A 14,133-nucleotide genomic window follows, 5' to 3' on the forward strand; every position below is an offset into this window, starting at 1 on the left:
ATTTAAACTGTTTCAAAATCAGATCATTACTCCTCATCAAGCTTGCATAATGATGATGGCTGTGGAAGACACTGCAGGAGAGACTTGCTGTAGGATGGAAGAATCTAGCAAGTGTGCTAGCAGCCCTTCTCAGGCATTAATATGTGTAAGGCATTACATTGCAGAGAACACAGGATTTCCATCCGAGTGGGTGTTTGATCTCAGCACTGAAAGGGAACAGAAGAGCCCTAGCAGAGGTAACAGGGCCCCTCAAAGGAAACTACATCTGATATGTGCATGCTCTTTTCTGATGTCCTGCAAAACATCTGCCAATTAAACAGAATAACTAAAACTGAGGCCAAGGTAAGAGGGCTTAAAGAGATACTCATGCCCAGCAGCAGGAGGCTGGAGTCTATTGTTAATGCTTGCTAGAGAGAGACAGAAAAAGGAAAAGCCCTTTGCTCCGAAGCTTTGCTTTATGGGGGTACAAAAAAAGTGTTGTGTGAGCCAGGGGGGAAAAAGGAGGTGAGTGCCTTCATCAGATACAGCATGTGTGGGAGGCAGGAGTGGGTAGCAGCTGGGCTGGGTTATATCTCAGAGGAGGAGTAAGCTGCTCCCCAAATGCCCATCTCCCAAGCAGGCTTCAGCTCTGGTTCCAAGGGCTTAAATCAGGAGAGAACAATAATTGCTGGGACACTGCTCTGCCACACTGAGCTCTGTAGCTGTTTGGGAGTGTGTGAGCGCTGCCCTGTGCCTGGGCTGGACAGGCACTTCCCTGCTGTAGCTCCTGCCCAGGCCTGGTCCAGTCCTGTTGCAGTCAGAGCCCAGAGGAGCGTTTGTGCACCTTGCACAGGCAATCACAAGTCTTGAAGACAGAGACCAGGACATACAGTTTCCTCCCATGAGCACCCTGCAGCAGTGAGTGGGAACAGAGGAGTGCTGTGCCCATGCAATGGCTCAGTGAGCCTCTATTTCCTTCCCTTCCCCAGACCAGCTGTCACCCAGCCAGGGGGAGCAGATGTAGCAGTCTGAGCCACCTTTGTCAGAGGTAAAAGAAAGGTGAACATTGGTTTATTCTGAGGCAGAGGGGTCTGTGATAAAAAAGACAAAAGATTACCTATTAATTATTCAACTAAAGTTCGCTGTATGTCTGTTTGGTTGGCTGCATGGAAAAGAAGTCTGTGCTTTTAATGAGTATTCCACCAAGTGTAATGAGAGGCGATGGAAAGACAGTGAAAGGTGGAAGGATGGAGGAGATGCACCAGAAAACATCCCACAGGAGAAGGTGCTTTCACTGAGGAAGTGCTGGGAATCCCCTTGCCCCAGATAAAAGCTGAGGAAGGCAGATACTAGCTAAATAATTTTTTGCTGACAGATCGTGATCTAGGCAATGAAGAGTTTCTTTTACTCATCTCACCCTGTGAATTATTTAAGTGGACTTTGTACATGTGATAGCACTCTCACACAAGCTGTTGATTTAATCCCACTGTGCCGAGACAGCTCTTGGTGCCAGGCACGGGGGGGCCACAGTCTGTCCCCAGTGACGTGACTCTGGGTGCTCACACTCCAACCTCTGTGGTGATCCAACGAGCCAGGAACAGTTGCTGCCAAGTGTTGCATCAACTTCGCCATACAAGTGACCAACAAAGTGCTGAAAAACACTTTTTTTTCCCCCTTGTAACAGCAAAACTTACTTACCATGTAAAACTGCGGTTAAGCTTTATTAAGTGATTTGTTCTGATAGAGTTCATACATAGCCTGTGAGAGCTCCCCCCACCACGGTTATGTTTTAGCCAAGGGCTGAAGGGCACGCAGGGCCTGAGTTTTCGAAGGTGCCTGTCCAGGAAGCAGAAGAGGAAGCAGTGGCTCTCTACAGAATATCCCAAACAGCATTCCACTAGTTTAAATGCAAATCAGGTAATAATACACTTAAACCCTCACTTCATCTGAAAGTCCTGTTTCAGTCTGCATAATGCATGTCCTAAAACTGAACTCAAAGGGGACCCGACTAAAAACTGAAGGGTTGTTTTTTTAATACTGTTCTGTATAAAATCACACATTCTCACCTCTTTGACACTTCTTTTCTATATTGAAACACAGCTTCAGTGTTTCATAAATGCATCGAAACCCTACCCAATCAAAAGAAGATACTCCATGCTGTTAATAGCATATCAGAAAAAGCTCAGATTAAAACTGAGCTTTCTGAATATCAGACAAACCAGATGAGTTTGCGGCAGTGCAGTGTTTCTCTGTCAGTCTTTGGCACTGCTTTTTTCCTGTGGATTCCAGTATGGGAGCCAGGCAAGCTTGCCAGCTCTGCTTCTCCACTTTTCCTCTGCCCCTGGGCCCAGGTGGGGTGGGCTGTACAGCTGTTTGCCAGAAGGGCAGAACCACAGGGCTCCTTCCCCTCAGTGTGCCTAGAGAAACATACACAGTTCTTCTGCAGACTTTACATCCCAGTTCACATCCTCAGCTTTCCTAGCCAGCCACTCCTGGGATAGGACCAATTATTTAATTCCCCAGTCCCATGACAGATCTTACAGTGTTAGTCCAGCCTTTCTCACTTTTCTCCTTCTAAGTTAGAGACCAGGCAGTTATTTTTTTTTTGTCTTTCCTAGTCCTGAAGCTGCAGGGTATCGTCAGACTCCACAACAATCCCCATATTTGACATGGTTTGAGGTGCTCCAGAAGAAGGTAGAAACATGACACTTCACTGGGATGTTGCCTCAAGATTGAGAAACCAGAAGGTAAAGAACTCCATGTGCAAGAACTCCAGTTGCCCTTATGTTGATCTTGTGCTTTGAAGCAGAGCTGACTAATGGTTCCTGGAGGATGTTTAAAGGAAGAATAAATTGGACCACTTTTCTCCCAGAACTGTATATCAGAATTTGCACTGAAGGGCTAATTTAGCTTAATTGGAACAACTTTAAGTTTGATCTTTTAAATGACTAACATATGACTTACAATAATTATATCTTTCTATGAGCAAACCATTCTATTTCTCAAAACAATTCCATTTCATTGACATAAACACACATCCCTTCCACAGTAATGTCAGTCTCCTCTCACAGCTGCAGGTGCTGAACACTGCACACTTGGTTAACTTCTGGAGTGATCTGTGTAAAACTTTCAGACCTGACACCTCAAACCTGACACGTCGTTGCATTTGCCTTGCTGATGGAAACCATACCTGTCTGTAAATCCCAACCCTAGTAAAATTAAAATTTAAGAAAACCCAAATGAATGTCAACGCTTCTCATTAATTAACCTCATTTGCCCATTTTCATGTGTAAAACATAAGCTCTAGCTCTGATCAGTTACTTCTCACCTTCATCAGGTAGTAAAAGAGAAGGGTTCATGTCACTGATGTGTGAGAGGGTGATGCTCAGAGATGCCATAGGAGATGTGTGAAAGGAAACCAGAACAACATCTAATTTCCCTGTGGTGCCTTAGATTCAACTCACAGATACTTGGACTGCAGGTTTAAAGTTACCCACTATTTCCAGTGCCCGATGAACCTGTTTGTATCTGAGCACTCTAATCTATATCCAACATCAGTTCAAAGGGTTTAACATTATTTTTAGGCAAGTAATGCTAACTCACAGAGTGAATAAATATGATGCAATACGTTCCATTAATTTTCTGTTGCAGCTTTGTAACTCTGCAAGCCACCTGATGCACAGACTGTTTGTCCCATCATATGCAAATAAGTACTTACTATACCAAAGGTCCCTCTTCCCTCTGCTCTGGGCTGCATTATAATGATCATGCTATGTCAGATTGCCAGGCAAGGGTAATTTGCTTTCTTTTCCCTTTTTTTCTGTTTGGAATCAGGATAATATTAATGCTAAGATTACCTTAGATAAGGAGTTCATGCTGCTATGCTCTCAGTAGTGTAGGTTTTACTCAGAAATTTGTGCTTCCTGATGTTTTGGGCAGGACATTAAGCAGGCAGCAACACCGATCAAACCTCCATATTGAGTCTGAAATGCTGAGATTTGTATTTGGAAGAATAATAGTTGGAGCTGGGGAAATCTAGGAAGGTGTCAGAGGAGAATTGGAGAGCAATATTTACCTGAACTGGTTAGTGTCTTTGAAGTATTGCTGTAACGCGGTGCACGTTTAACACTTGATGTAAACATGCATCAGTTGTAAATGTTCTCCTACACTCTTGTTGTCCCTTTCAGGCAGATCACCCCAGCCAGCATCTGTGAGGCCCTTGCACTGAGAATGCAGCAGTTTAGAAAAGAGCTGGGAGGGCAGCTGGAAGGTGTTTGCTGCTGGAGCCTGGGCACGTCCTCTCTCGAGCTGCGACAAGCTGCCTGATGGATACCAGAGAGCCTCTTCCTTCCTTCGCTAACGCTCCACACAGAGGAACTCGAGGCAGCAGCGACCTGACAGAGGGGGCTGAGAACAGCTGAAATCCACCCATTCGGTATGGCTTTGCTGTGGCTACATTCTCAGCTTTGGATAAGAAAGATAAGTGGGTCCACGTTAGTGGTTTTGTTAAAAAAATGCCAGAGCCCCACAACGCTGGATTTTTGCAAATCCAAGTACAAAAATCGTTCCAAAAAAGAAATCATCAAGGAATTGAAAGAGATACCTGATGAGCATATATAATTAAAATCCTAATTGACCCATCGAGGGGGAAAGAGGATTGCTGTTTGAAATAACAAAGGAGTGGTGCACAAGTTGAGAGGAGCTGTCTGAAATGACGGGCGGAACAGGAGCGGCAGAGGAATGCACGGAACCTTGTTTTATGCAACTCTTCCTCACTTGGGTACTAATGAAGTTCTCAACTTATGAGAACTGTCAGTGCCCACACTAGTTTATCCATGGCATCTTGTTCTCGTGCCTATTTCCCAACACAAATCTTTACTCAGGAAGACAAATATGGGTATGAGTGTGGCCATCTGAACAGAGACACTTTGTACGCCGGAAAATGGCAGCGAGGAACCCAAACCCCTCAAAACCAGAGAGCCATTTGGCTCCCAACTCTGCCAATAGTTTACTTGTACAAAGCACCTTTGTACTGGGGATTGGTGGCAGGAAATACAAATTCCAAAGGCTAGTGGGAATCTGGGAAATGCCAGAGTTTAAAGCCAGAAACTTTTATTAATGTGGTGATGCTAGGAAAGGAAGCGATTTTAAGCATAATTTCTGTGCTAACAAAGTCTGCACCACAAAGCCACATTAGGAAAAGGTGGGTTTGATAATTTGGCTTTTTTTTTTTTTTTTTTCCTTCCCCTGAGAACTGCTAGTGCTGGCACTGGTTACCTGCCTCACCCAGGCAAGGCCTTCAGTGATGATGAGATTTGCAATCCAACTTGAGCAGCCAACTGGAAAGATTACCAGATTAGAATTTTCTTATAAAAATACCTCTCCATCTAACAGTATCCCACCTGACAAGAAAATTGGATTAGTATTAAAACTGCTAAAAACTACGACAAGTTTGGGCTGGCTACTGTTCTCATGAGGTTCTTCTCAGGAAGGAAAGAGAAGGAAGTCAGCCCAGCGGGGACAAAAATTGGCCATGCCCAGGCACTACCACCTCAGTAGTTTTCCAGCATGCTTTATAAAGCTCAATTCAGCGGCTTTTCTCTCTCTGTGATGGTAGAACAGGTTTTATTGCAGTTTGAATTTTAAAAAAAAAACAAAACAACCACAAATTAACAAACAAAGACAGTGCTATGAAGCAGAAGTCTCTATCTGGGCACACCCTCTCATCGGGGAGGGTAAATAAACAACTTTTCTCTAATTTCAGTTCTCATTCCTCACATTCGAACTCCACCCATTGTACCAATCACCCCCAAAACGATCAGCAGGTCTTGAGGCAGAGGTATAAAAACCAGGACAAGTCAGGACACTATCACAGTGTGCTATACATCACCAGGTGCTTCATTTCATCAAAGCAGAGGACTTTTAACAGGTGTCAGAAGCCACGATGTCGGGAAGAAGCTTTCAGGGACTGAAGGAACAGGCTGAATCTAAAGCAAAAGATGCTGGTAAGAAAGATAAAATATTGTTGTATATTTGGAGGGGGGCTTAGTCGCTACTTTGGCTCAGAAAAAACACAATCTGAAATGATGCTATGAGCTGCATCGGTACTAGCAGGACACAGCTTCCTCTTTTTCCTTCCCTTCCCGGGAAGCAAGTCTTGGCCATCAGCTGGAGAAGACCCCAGACTGGCCATGGCTCTCCAATTGCTATGGGCAGCTGCCTCCACCCGTGGCTGCTGAGTGTTGTCCAACATCTATCACTCCCCAAAACATTAAACTTCATGTTTTTAGGGCAGTGAAGCGTTTTTTGGTAATAATAACCTTCGGCATTTAGCTTTTGCATTGTGCATGGTGGTCTTTCCTCATGTTCTGTAGTGGTTCCTAAACTGCTCTCCTTTTATTAAGTTGCAGTTAACTTTTGATTAACGTCTGCCACATTGCAATCAGTGTAGTTATTACCAGAAGGCACTGTAAGTGCCTTCTGGTAATAACTACACTGATTGCAATGTACAGTTTGTAATATGTAGTACGTTTTTGTTGTGTTCTTCAGCAGTAACCACCAGACTGTGCAGGGATTAAAAAACCCTGTATGAACATTTCTATAATAGCTGTGCCCATGATGTAGGGCCAAGGTGTTATCATTAACGCTGTGCACTGGAAACCAACTTTTCAATGCAAAGCCTGTCCTTTAATTGAAAAGCTGAAAAATGTGTGTAGCTTATTCTAGCATTCTGTAGTATATTCCCTACAGTATTTGTGTGCAGCTTATTCCTAGCAGTGTTCAATTTTATCAGGTATGGTCCTGGACTCTCATCCTGCAAACACTGTGTTGTATAGTTGAAATATGTGAGAAACCTCACTAATTTCTTCAAAGTCACAGCAAGTTTCCATACATCTGGGGACAAGTGTGTAGTAGACCCACAAACATGCCAGTATTCGTTTCAGAAGAACAAAGTAGTCCTTGCTATTTGCTCTGGTACGAATATATGCATACCATTGAGGAGGCACCTCACTCTTTCATGAACTATCAGATATCTTACAATTACATGGCATCTCACTTTTTTAATGCTTTGTATTCTGGAGTTGATCTGTTATGTTTCTAGCTCCTTCTCCTCTTCTTCTTCTTCTATTTATATCTTGTTTATAAAATCTCCCTTCTCCTGTCCTGCTCTTGTTTAATGCATTTGCTTCCATTATGGAAGAGGCCCCACTCCCAAATGGCTCACAGAGAAAATGCCTGCTACATGGCCAGCCTTCCTCGAGCACAATAAGCTAGGAATCAATAAAAGCAAGTGCAGTGTAAAATAAGCAGCTTGCAGCTAAATGTCACCATTCCAACTCACTGCTAATCTTTGCTTCTTTATCTCCTGCTTATCTGTCATTGATTTGCTCAGCTGACCGTAGGTGCTAGGTGAACACTAATCTCATAGCGAGCTGCTCTGGCAACACACAGTTCCCGGGGTGCCCACAGGCAAAGGGCACAGCTCAGCCTGCTCTGTGCCAGCCCCATCACTTGCCAGGGGCAAGTGCAGATCACTGCTGTGGGCGTGCAGAAAAGGGAACTGACACTGGGAATTCCTGTTACCATAAACGGGAACAGCTGGAATGATTTTGGTTTTTTTTTTTTTACCTTAATTACAGCAAACAGCCTGGGACAGGCCACTCAGGATTCAGTCAACCAGATTACAGAGGCAAGCCAGAAAGGTAGGAGCAATGATCAAATCAAAGAGTGATGGAGCAGCTCAACACAAGCCAGCAGTGGGCAGTGCTTATTCTGCTCTGCCCCACAGGTGTTCTCAGCCTGAAAGGCCTTGGTTTCAGCAACAACTTCTGGGCTTTTAGAAATCTCATGGGAAAGGATTTCAGGATCTGTTGTCCACAGGTACTGGCAGGTGGTAGCAGACACTCCCTGGCCACTGAGTCTCATGCACAGCATTCGGACACTGGCTGAGAACTAGAGGGAACAACATGAACAAAGCTCTTCTCTTCTTTCTTGAGCCCTGTGCCACACCTTGCTCCTACCCCCCTCTCAGCCTTGAGGGAAGGGCTCCATCCAGGTCCAGCCCTATAATGGATCCCAACACCTGCTGAGGCAGCAGCTGGAGTTGATCCAAGCTGATCCTGCAGCTGGAAAGGTGTCATCAGGAAACTGCTGGCATCTTGCTGCTGCGGATTGGGAACAAGTCAGTCTAAAAACTAAGCTTGATTTTCTTTCTTTTTTAAACAATTTAATAACTTTCTAAAAATGAGAGGAGACTTATCAATTTTAGGGTCTAAAATGCTTCATGAAAACCAAAATGTGTTGGCAGTGACACCCTCTAGGGCTCCATGGATGTGATGAGAAGGGTGGATTTGGACACCTGTTGACATTAGATGGGGAGGCAGCAAAATTGCCAAAATCTTTTTTAAAGATGTATCGCTACATTTCTGTAGTCTAATCACCTTCACACCTCTCTTCCATCATAAATATTAAACAATGTTGCATTTTTCCAACTTCTTGCTTATCTTTTTCCCTCTCTTGCAGCCATTGACAAGGCTGCCAAGATGGCACAAGACGGAGTAGAAAAAGCGACTGGACAAGCTGCAGAAGCAATGTCTGGCTTTGGGAAAAAATGTGGTTTTAAAAAATGATGCTGATTTAAGTCAACATTATTGCATGTATAAATCTCTCTTTGGCTTGCAATTCCCTCCTTCTTTGCATAGAAAAAATGAAAGCTGTTTGATATCTGGCTAATTTCTCTCTCTTCAAATACAAAATTTTAAGATGGAAGAACCCTCTCATCCTTCACAGAGGAAAAAAATTGTATCCTTTAGCACATCTGCTCACAATCATCAACACAGCTCGAAGGGCTTCAGCAATGCTGTTGCCCTGCTCTTACAACAGAACGATTATTGCCACATTTGCTTGAGTGTATTTACAAAGACACTGGAACTGTTCATACTTCAGGACAACAGAGCGTTCATATGATGAAACTGAGTTTTCTTCTAGTAATCAAAAGTTAAGCTGGGGTTGTGTTTCTTGTCAGATGTTTGTTTGTTCCCATCTTCTGTATTTTTAGATTAAGATAAATAAAGAGTACTGTAAGATTTCCACCACTCAGAAATAGATTGCCTTGTTATGTAATCTCGTTATTTTACCGTGGCTTTCAGTGAAGGATCACACAATGACTTGCAAATCTGTTCGACTCAAAGCCCAGTGAAGTCAGTGACCATCAGGTAAGGATGCAGAGGAGCCCTGCGGTGTCTGTGAGTGAAAGGCAGTTGTGGTGTCCACCCCCTTGTCCTTTCTCCTACCCATCTGTTGCCCATCTAAATTTCTTGTTACCATTATTCACAACACATCTCCTGTTAAATCTCCTGGGGAACAAAACCCGGCCACTTTATCCCGGTGCTCGCTCGCAGCTCTAAAGACGACTGGGCAGCACCGAGAGAGACCACTGCGGGGTGCTCGGCTCAGCTCTCCAGTGCCGGAGCTGCAGTTCGTGCCGGTGCTTCGAGGCAGCCCCGGGCAGGCTGCGCTGACAGAGCCTGCCTGCTCAGGGACGGAGCCGCTGCGGGAGAGGCGAGGGGGCAATCTTCTTGCCTAGGAGATGGAAATATTTATTTTAGATTGCTGCTTGCTGGGCAATCAGAGGCTGCTGCAGCCAGACAGGATGCCCACTTAGTGCTGCCTCTGTCAACAGAAGGCACTAATACCCACTTATTCACAGTAAGTGCTCTTACCTCGGCCTCTGGGTGATTCTCATTGCTAGGCAGTAATTCCTTTGGGAATTTTTTTCCTTTTTTTTTTTTCTCCTGGTTTGAAGCCCTACCAGCCTGATTTCAGTAAAAAACTAGTTTGTGCCTTACAAAAGAAATCCAAAGCAAGACCAAAGCCATCTGGCTACAGTGAAATTGGGCAATCCAGACCCAGTGGAGGTATTGCTGCCTCACCATTCTTGACCAAAGGCTGTGGTTGACCAGGGCTTTCTGAAAGCTGATCTTTGTGAATGCAGTCCTAGGAGAGACTGGCCCATCCCTGAACGCGATGGCCACCCCTGTCTGCAATCTGCACAGGGATGCACAAACCAAAAAGCCTTTACAGGACCCTACAAGTAATAGACCATCTGTGAGTAAACATAGTCCAGGGCTTTGCACCAAGTGTCCCTATGCAATGTCTCCTGTCATTTAAAGCTTTAAAAGCCTAAATATTTACCCAAGTACAAGCTCACAGAAAAAGCATTAGACAATTGCACTCTCAGTTACTGGGCAACCCTCAACAGTACTTTATTATTTAGTACTTTTCATGGTTGCCTCCCTGATGGTGAAATCTTGGGAGACTGAGCTCTTTAGGATCAGCATTTCAGACACCACTGCTGTGTTTGTGGGTGATAGCAGCCCATACACTGTTCTCCATTGCACCTTTTCTTTTGCTGCAAACCAGTTCTCAGTTAATATTACAAAAAGAAACCCTGAACAGTTGTGGGTATTTTCACCAGTAAAACCAGTTATCTCCTCACATGAACGATGCTATTCCTGCTGCTTTGCTCATGGGGATCAGAGCCCTGACTCCTGGTGTGCAGATTTATATCCCCTCATTCCAGTTGTCTTCAGTGTAACTACAGAGTTTGTCACTTCCCGCTGCTCTGGCCCAGTGTTGGCAGCAGCTCTGGCAGGGTAGAGACTGGACTGCCTGGCTAGAGGGACGACTGAAGGTCACCTACTGACTCGAGAGAGGAGAAGACACTTCCTCCATCCAGCCAACAAGCATCTGGAGGCAGTTCCTGACTCCTGGTCTCCAGTGCAGGGATGTCTTTGCTGCTTCAGGAGCCTGATCAGAGTATTTCACATCTCTTTTGTCCCGAGGGTGAATGCTGTGCCACAGGCACCCGTGAGTCTGAGTCACTTGCTGGCAAGTGTTTCTAGGTCTAAACTTAAGCACTTTGCTCCACAAATAAGGTCCCGGCCTTAGTCACAGTTTTCTTTGGTCTTGAAGTATTTGGGGCTCTCTGTCCCTTGTGCATCACACAAGAACCCATATCCCAACACAGGACTCTGCCTTTCCATCACACCTGAAGGCTCCAGATGTAGTGTAAACCCAAAGCAGATATTCCTAAAGCTCCTACCAGCTCCTCTACCATCAACCCTGTGCATGTGAAGTTATCTAACACCTGAGTTCTCAAATTTCCTAAAATTTGCTTCTGGGTGTGCCTGCAGCTGCCTGAGCTGTGAAACGCTGAGCAAAGGGGATTCATGTTCCAGCCTGGCTGGGCTGCCCAGCGTGAGCACCTCCTGCTCTGTGCCCCACTCCAATGCTCCAGAGACCTTCCCAGGACAGCTGGGGGACATGCAGTCCCTGCCATCTCTCCTTCGCAGCTCTGCAGGGCAGGGGAACAAGGGGCACAGATTTTACCAGACTGCTCAAAATCCACCTTCAGCTCTTTCCTTTGCCCGAGAAAACAGGAATACTCATCTCAGGTGAATGCTTTGATTGATGTTCCAAGGGTTATCAAGATCCAAGCTCTCTGAAACCTGTCTTTGCAGCCATAGTTTCCTGTCATGTAGATAGATGCTTCTCCTGCTTCATATCAGCCCCTCAGCTGCTGCTGGCAGTGCACAGTACTAGTGCACACACACACACGTGCTGCTTGCTGTCTCTCTTTTGCCTTCACATAGGAAACTACCGGGAGTTTCATGCAAATAAACCCTTTTTATGCGTAGCTCCTTCTTCCTATTTAGTAAGAACTTCCAGGTTTTTATCTTTCTTTACAGTTCCCAGCCCAGGCACCTTGCAAGGGCCCTTTGAGCATTTCTTGCCCTCGTGGTTAATTGTGAAGCTGGGAGAGCAGAGCAGATGTAAAAGGTGGACCACAGGGAGCTGCTGAGCACAGCACAGCATAGTGTTGAGCACAGCAGGTGACTCACTGCCTGTGCAGGGAGATGTGCTGTGGGAAATGCTAACCAAGCCCTTGGTAAGGAAGGCCCATCTTACTGCTCTTGTGTTGGCCTTGGCAGGAGCAGCCCCCAGGGCCCGCCTGCATCACCTCACCCTGCCTCAGTTTCCCTGGATCCCGCTCTCAAGTCTTCCTCCCTTAGTTGCCATTTTGCTTCCCGTGTCTAGCTTACAATCTTCTTTGTTTTTATGACTTACCCTCCTGCTTTCGTGGCTTTTCCCAGATCACCCTTTTGGCAACTGATCAGGTTCTCATGTCCCTCTGTGGCACCTCCCATGTCCCTGACCCAGACCCACGGGTCACGTGGACAAGACACAGGTGGGACACGGGTGACTGCTACGGGGGGCTGGTGTGTTCTGGGAAGGAGCCACAGACAGAGTGGTGCTGGTGCCTGTGGGGTGTGAGCGGGGGAACAGCTTGCTGTTTTGTAAGGATATCATGGAGAAGCTGCTTGGCACAAGTTGGAATGGCATGTCCATGAGGAGAAACTTGCCTTCCTAGAAGTAAGACAAAGAAATCTGAAGATGAAGGAGCCGGTGGTGTGTTGGGTGCTGTTGCCCACATGCCACTGGTATGTGCTGGAGCTGCTGTGCAGGCTGCACATTCTGCCTGTGTTCTGCCATTTCACCATGACCTGAAAAAATGCCAGGTGACCCCCCCTCAGCAGCAGCAAACAGCAGTGATGGGACAGGTGACTTGGGGACCCCGGCAAACTGGGCCCCTCTCTGCACCACTTCCTTCATAATCCCAAACAACCACGATTGCTGGATTAACAATATTGGAGAATATATCCCAGCACTCCCTGGAGTCTCTGTTTATGAACGATGTTGTCCAGGTCTGTTTTGGGCCTGCCAGCATTGTCTGCTTCCAGGGCCGATGGGAACAGTGGGGTTTGCTGTCCACAGCACAAAGGTGACCTTCCTTTCATATTTGAAGTTCATCTCCTACCCACTGCACACATCGACCCTTCACTCAAAACCCTACAAGGTTTGGCAAATAAGAGCCCTGCCTGCAGCAGGGCTCCCCAAACCCACTGCACCTGGGTTTGGGCGGAGGGGCCCTTCCCAAAACTTCCTGCACCTGGGCTGGGGCTGCCCAGCTGAGCCGGGCAGGGGATGGAGAGGCTTTAAAGGGACTGCGGGGGGGCTTATGGGATCTCCTGACTGCGGATGTGGCCGAGGGGATCTCCTGACTGCGGCCGTGGTGGGCAGGTGTGAGCCGGGTGTGCGAGGTGTCGGTGCGGGCGGTGCGCTCTGGGGGTGGGTGGGTGCGTGTTTGTGCCGTGATTTCTGCCTCCGGGTGCGGTGGCTGCGTTGTGGTGGGATGTGACCCGGTGGCAGAGCCCGGGATGGCTGCAGGCGGTGGGTGCTGGCGGTGCTGGTGCCCAGCCGGCCCTGGGGAGGCGCGTCCCGCAGCCCGTGCTGGTGGCGAAGGATGGCGGGGTTTGCCTCTGCTCTCCAGCTCGGTGTGTTTGTCCGTGCTGGCTGGTGGCTGAGTTCAGGAAGCCTCTGTGTTTGTGCCTTGGCAGCTCTGCCCCGTGCTTTCAGCAGGCTGCCCTGGCTCTGCTCGCTCTGGGCGCTGTCCTGGGCTTTGCCTGTGCAATCCGGAGGGGAGCGAGGCGCGGGGCCGGGTCTGTGCATAGAGATGAGCCCTGCGCTGAGTGAAACCTAATGTTGGTTTAAATGTACCTGTGATGGAAGCCCTGGTGTCTGCAGAGACCTCCACCTCTTCACTGGTTTTCTGTGGTTTTATTTAGTGACATAGAAAAGGTCTTTTTTGCACTTGAGAACTGTGGTGTGTTTTAATGCTGTGTTTTCTCTCCTGTGATGCAAACATCACCTTCACCTGCCTGCGAGGCAGTGTTGCAATGGCATGCACTCTCTCCCATGTTACAATTCAATATGTACCTGCAGTGCGTCCGTGTAATATAATTAGGATTGGCTCTGTAATTTAATTTCTGCAATGATGTTCACTGGGAAGCCAAAGCATCAGTGCTGGTGCTGTACCAATCTGCCTTCAAGGAAGTTGCTTGTGGACTAGTGAGGATTTGGTTCTTTAAAAAAGGAGTTGTATTTGTAGCACTGGAGTGCGTGAGAGCAGGAACTGTCCTCTACTTTCTAGTAAGGATGGGATGAGGAGTGGTATTTCCAGTGTCTCGTGACAATATAAAAACTTGCCTTGACAAATACACAAGCCTGTTGCTCACTCTGAGTCTTGCTGTC

General features: G+C 46.7%; 1 protein-coding gene across 1 annotated transcript; it reads left to right on the forward strand.

Moving 5' to 3' along the window:
• Positions 1–5,750: 5,750 nt before the first annotated feature.
• Positions 5,751–9,018, forward strand: ADIRF (adipogenesis regulatory factor). Its single transcript, XM_027895954.1, has 3 exons — positions 5,751–5,984; positions 7,620–7,682; positions 8,503–9,018. Exons 1-3 carry the CDS (start codon positions 5,924–5,926, stop codon positions 8,607–8,609), a joined length of 231 nt encoding a protein of 76 aa, XP_027751755.1. The 5' UTR covers positions 5,751–5,923; the 3' UTR covers positions 8,610–9,018.
• The last annotated feature ends 5,115 nt before the right edge of the window (positions 9,019–14,133 follow it).

The sequence above is a fragment of the Empidonax traillii genome, unplaced genomic scaffold, assembly GCF_003031625.1.
Source record: "Empidonax traillii isolate 1590-97213 ecotype Southwest subspecies unplaced genomic scaffold, ASM303162v1 scaffold475:size860808, whole genome shotgun sequence".
Lineage (NCBI taxonomy): Eukaryota > Metazoa > Chordata > Aves > Passeriformes > Tyrannidae > Empidonax > Empidonax traillii.

Excerpts from the sequence above, each read along its gene's own strand:
- ADIRF (XM_027895954.1), top strand. The coding sequence starts at position 5,924 with ATGTCGGGAAGAAGCTTTCAGGGACTGAAGGAACAGGCTGAATCTAAA. Across the intron at positions 5,985-7,619 it reads ATCTAAAGCAAAAGATGCTG|CAAACAGCCTGGGACAGGCC; the intron begins GTAAGAAAGATA and ends CCTTAATTACAG. Across the intron at positions 7,683-8,502 it reads TACAGAGGCAAGCCAGAAAG|CCATTGACAAGGCTGCCAAG; the intron begins GTAGGAGCAATG and ends CCTCTCTTGCAG.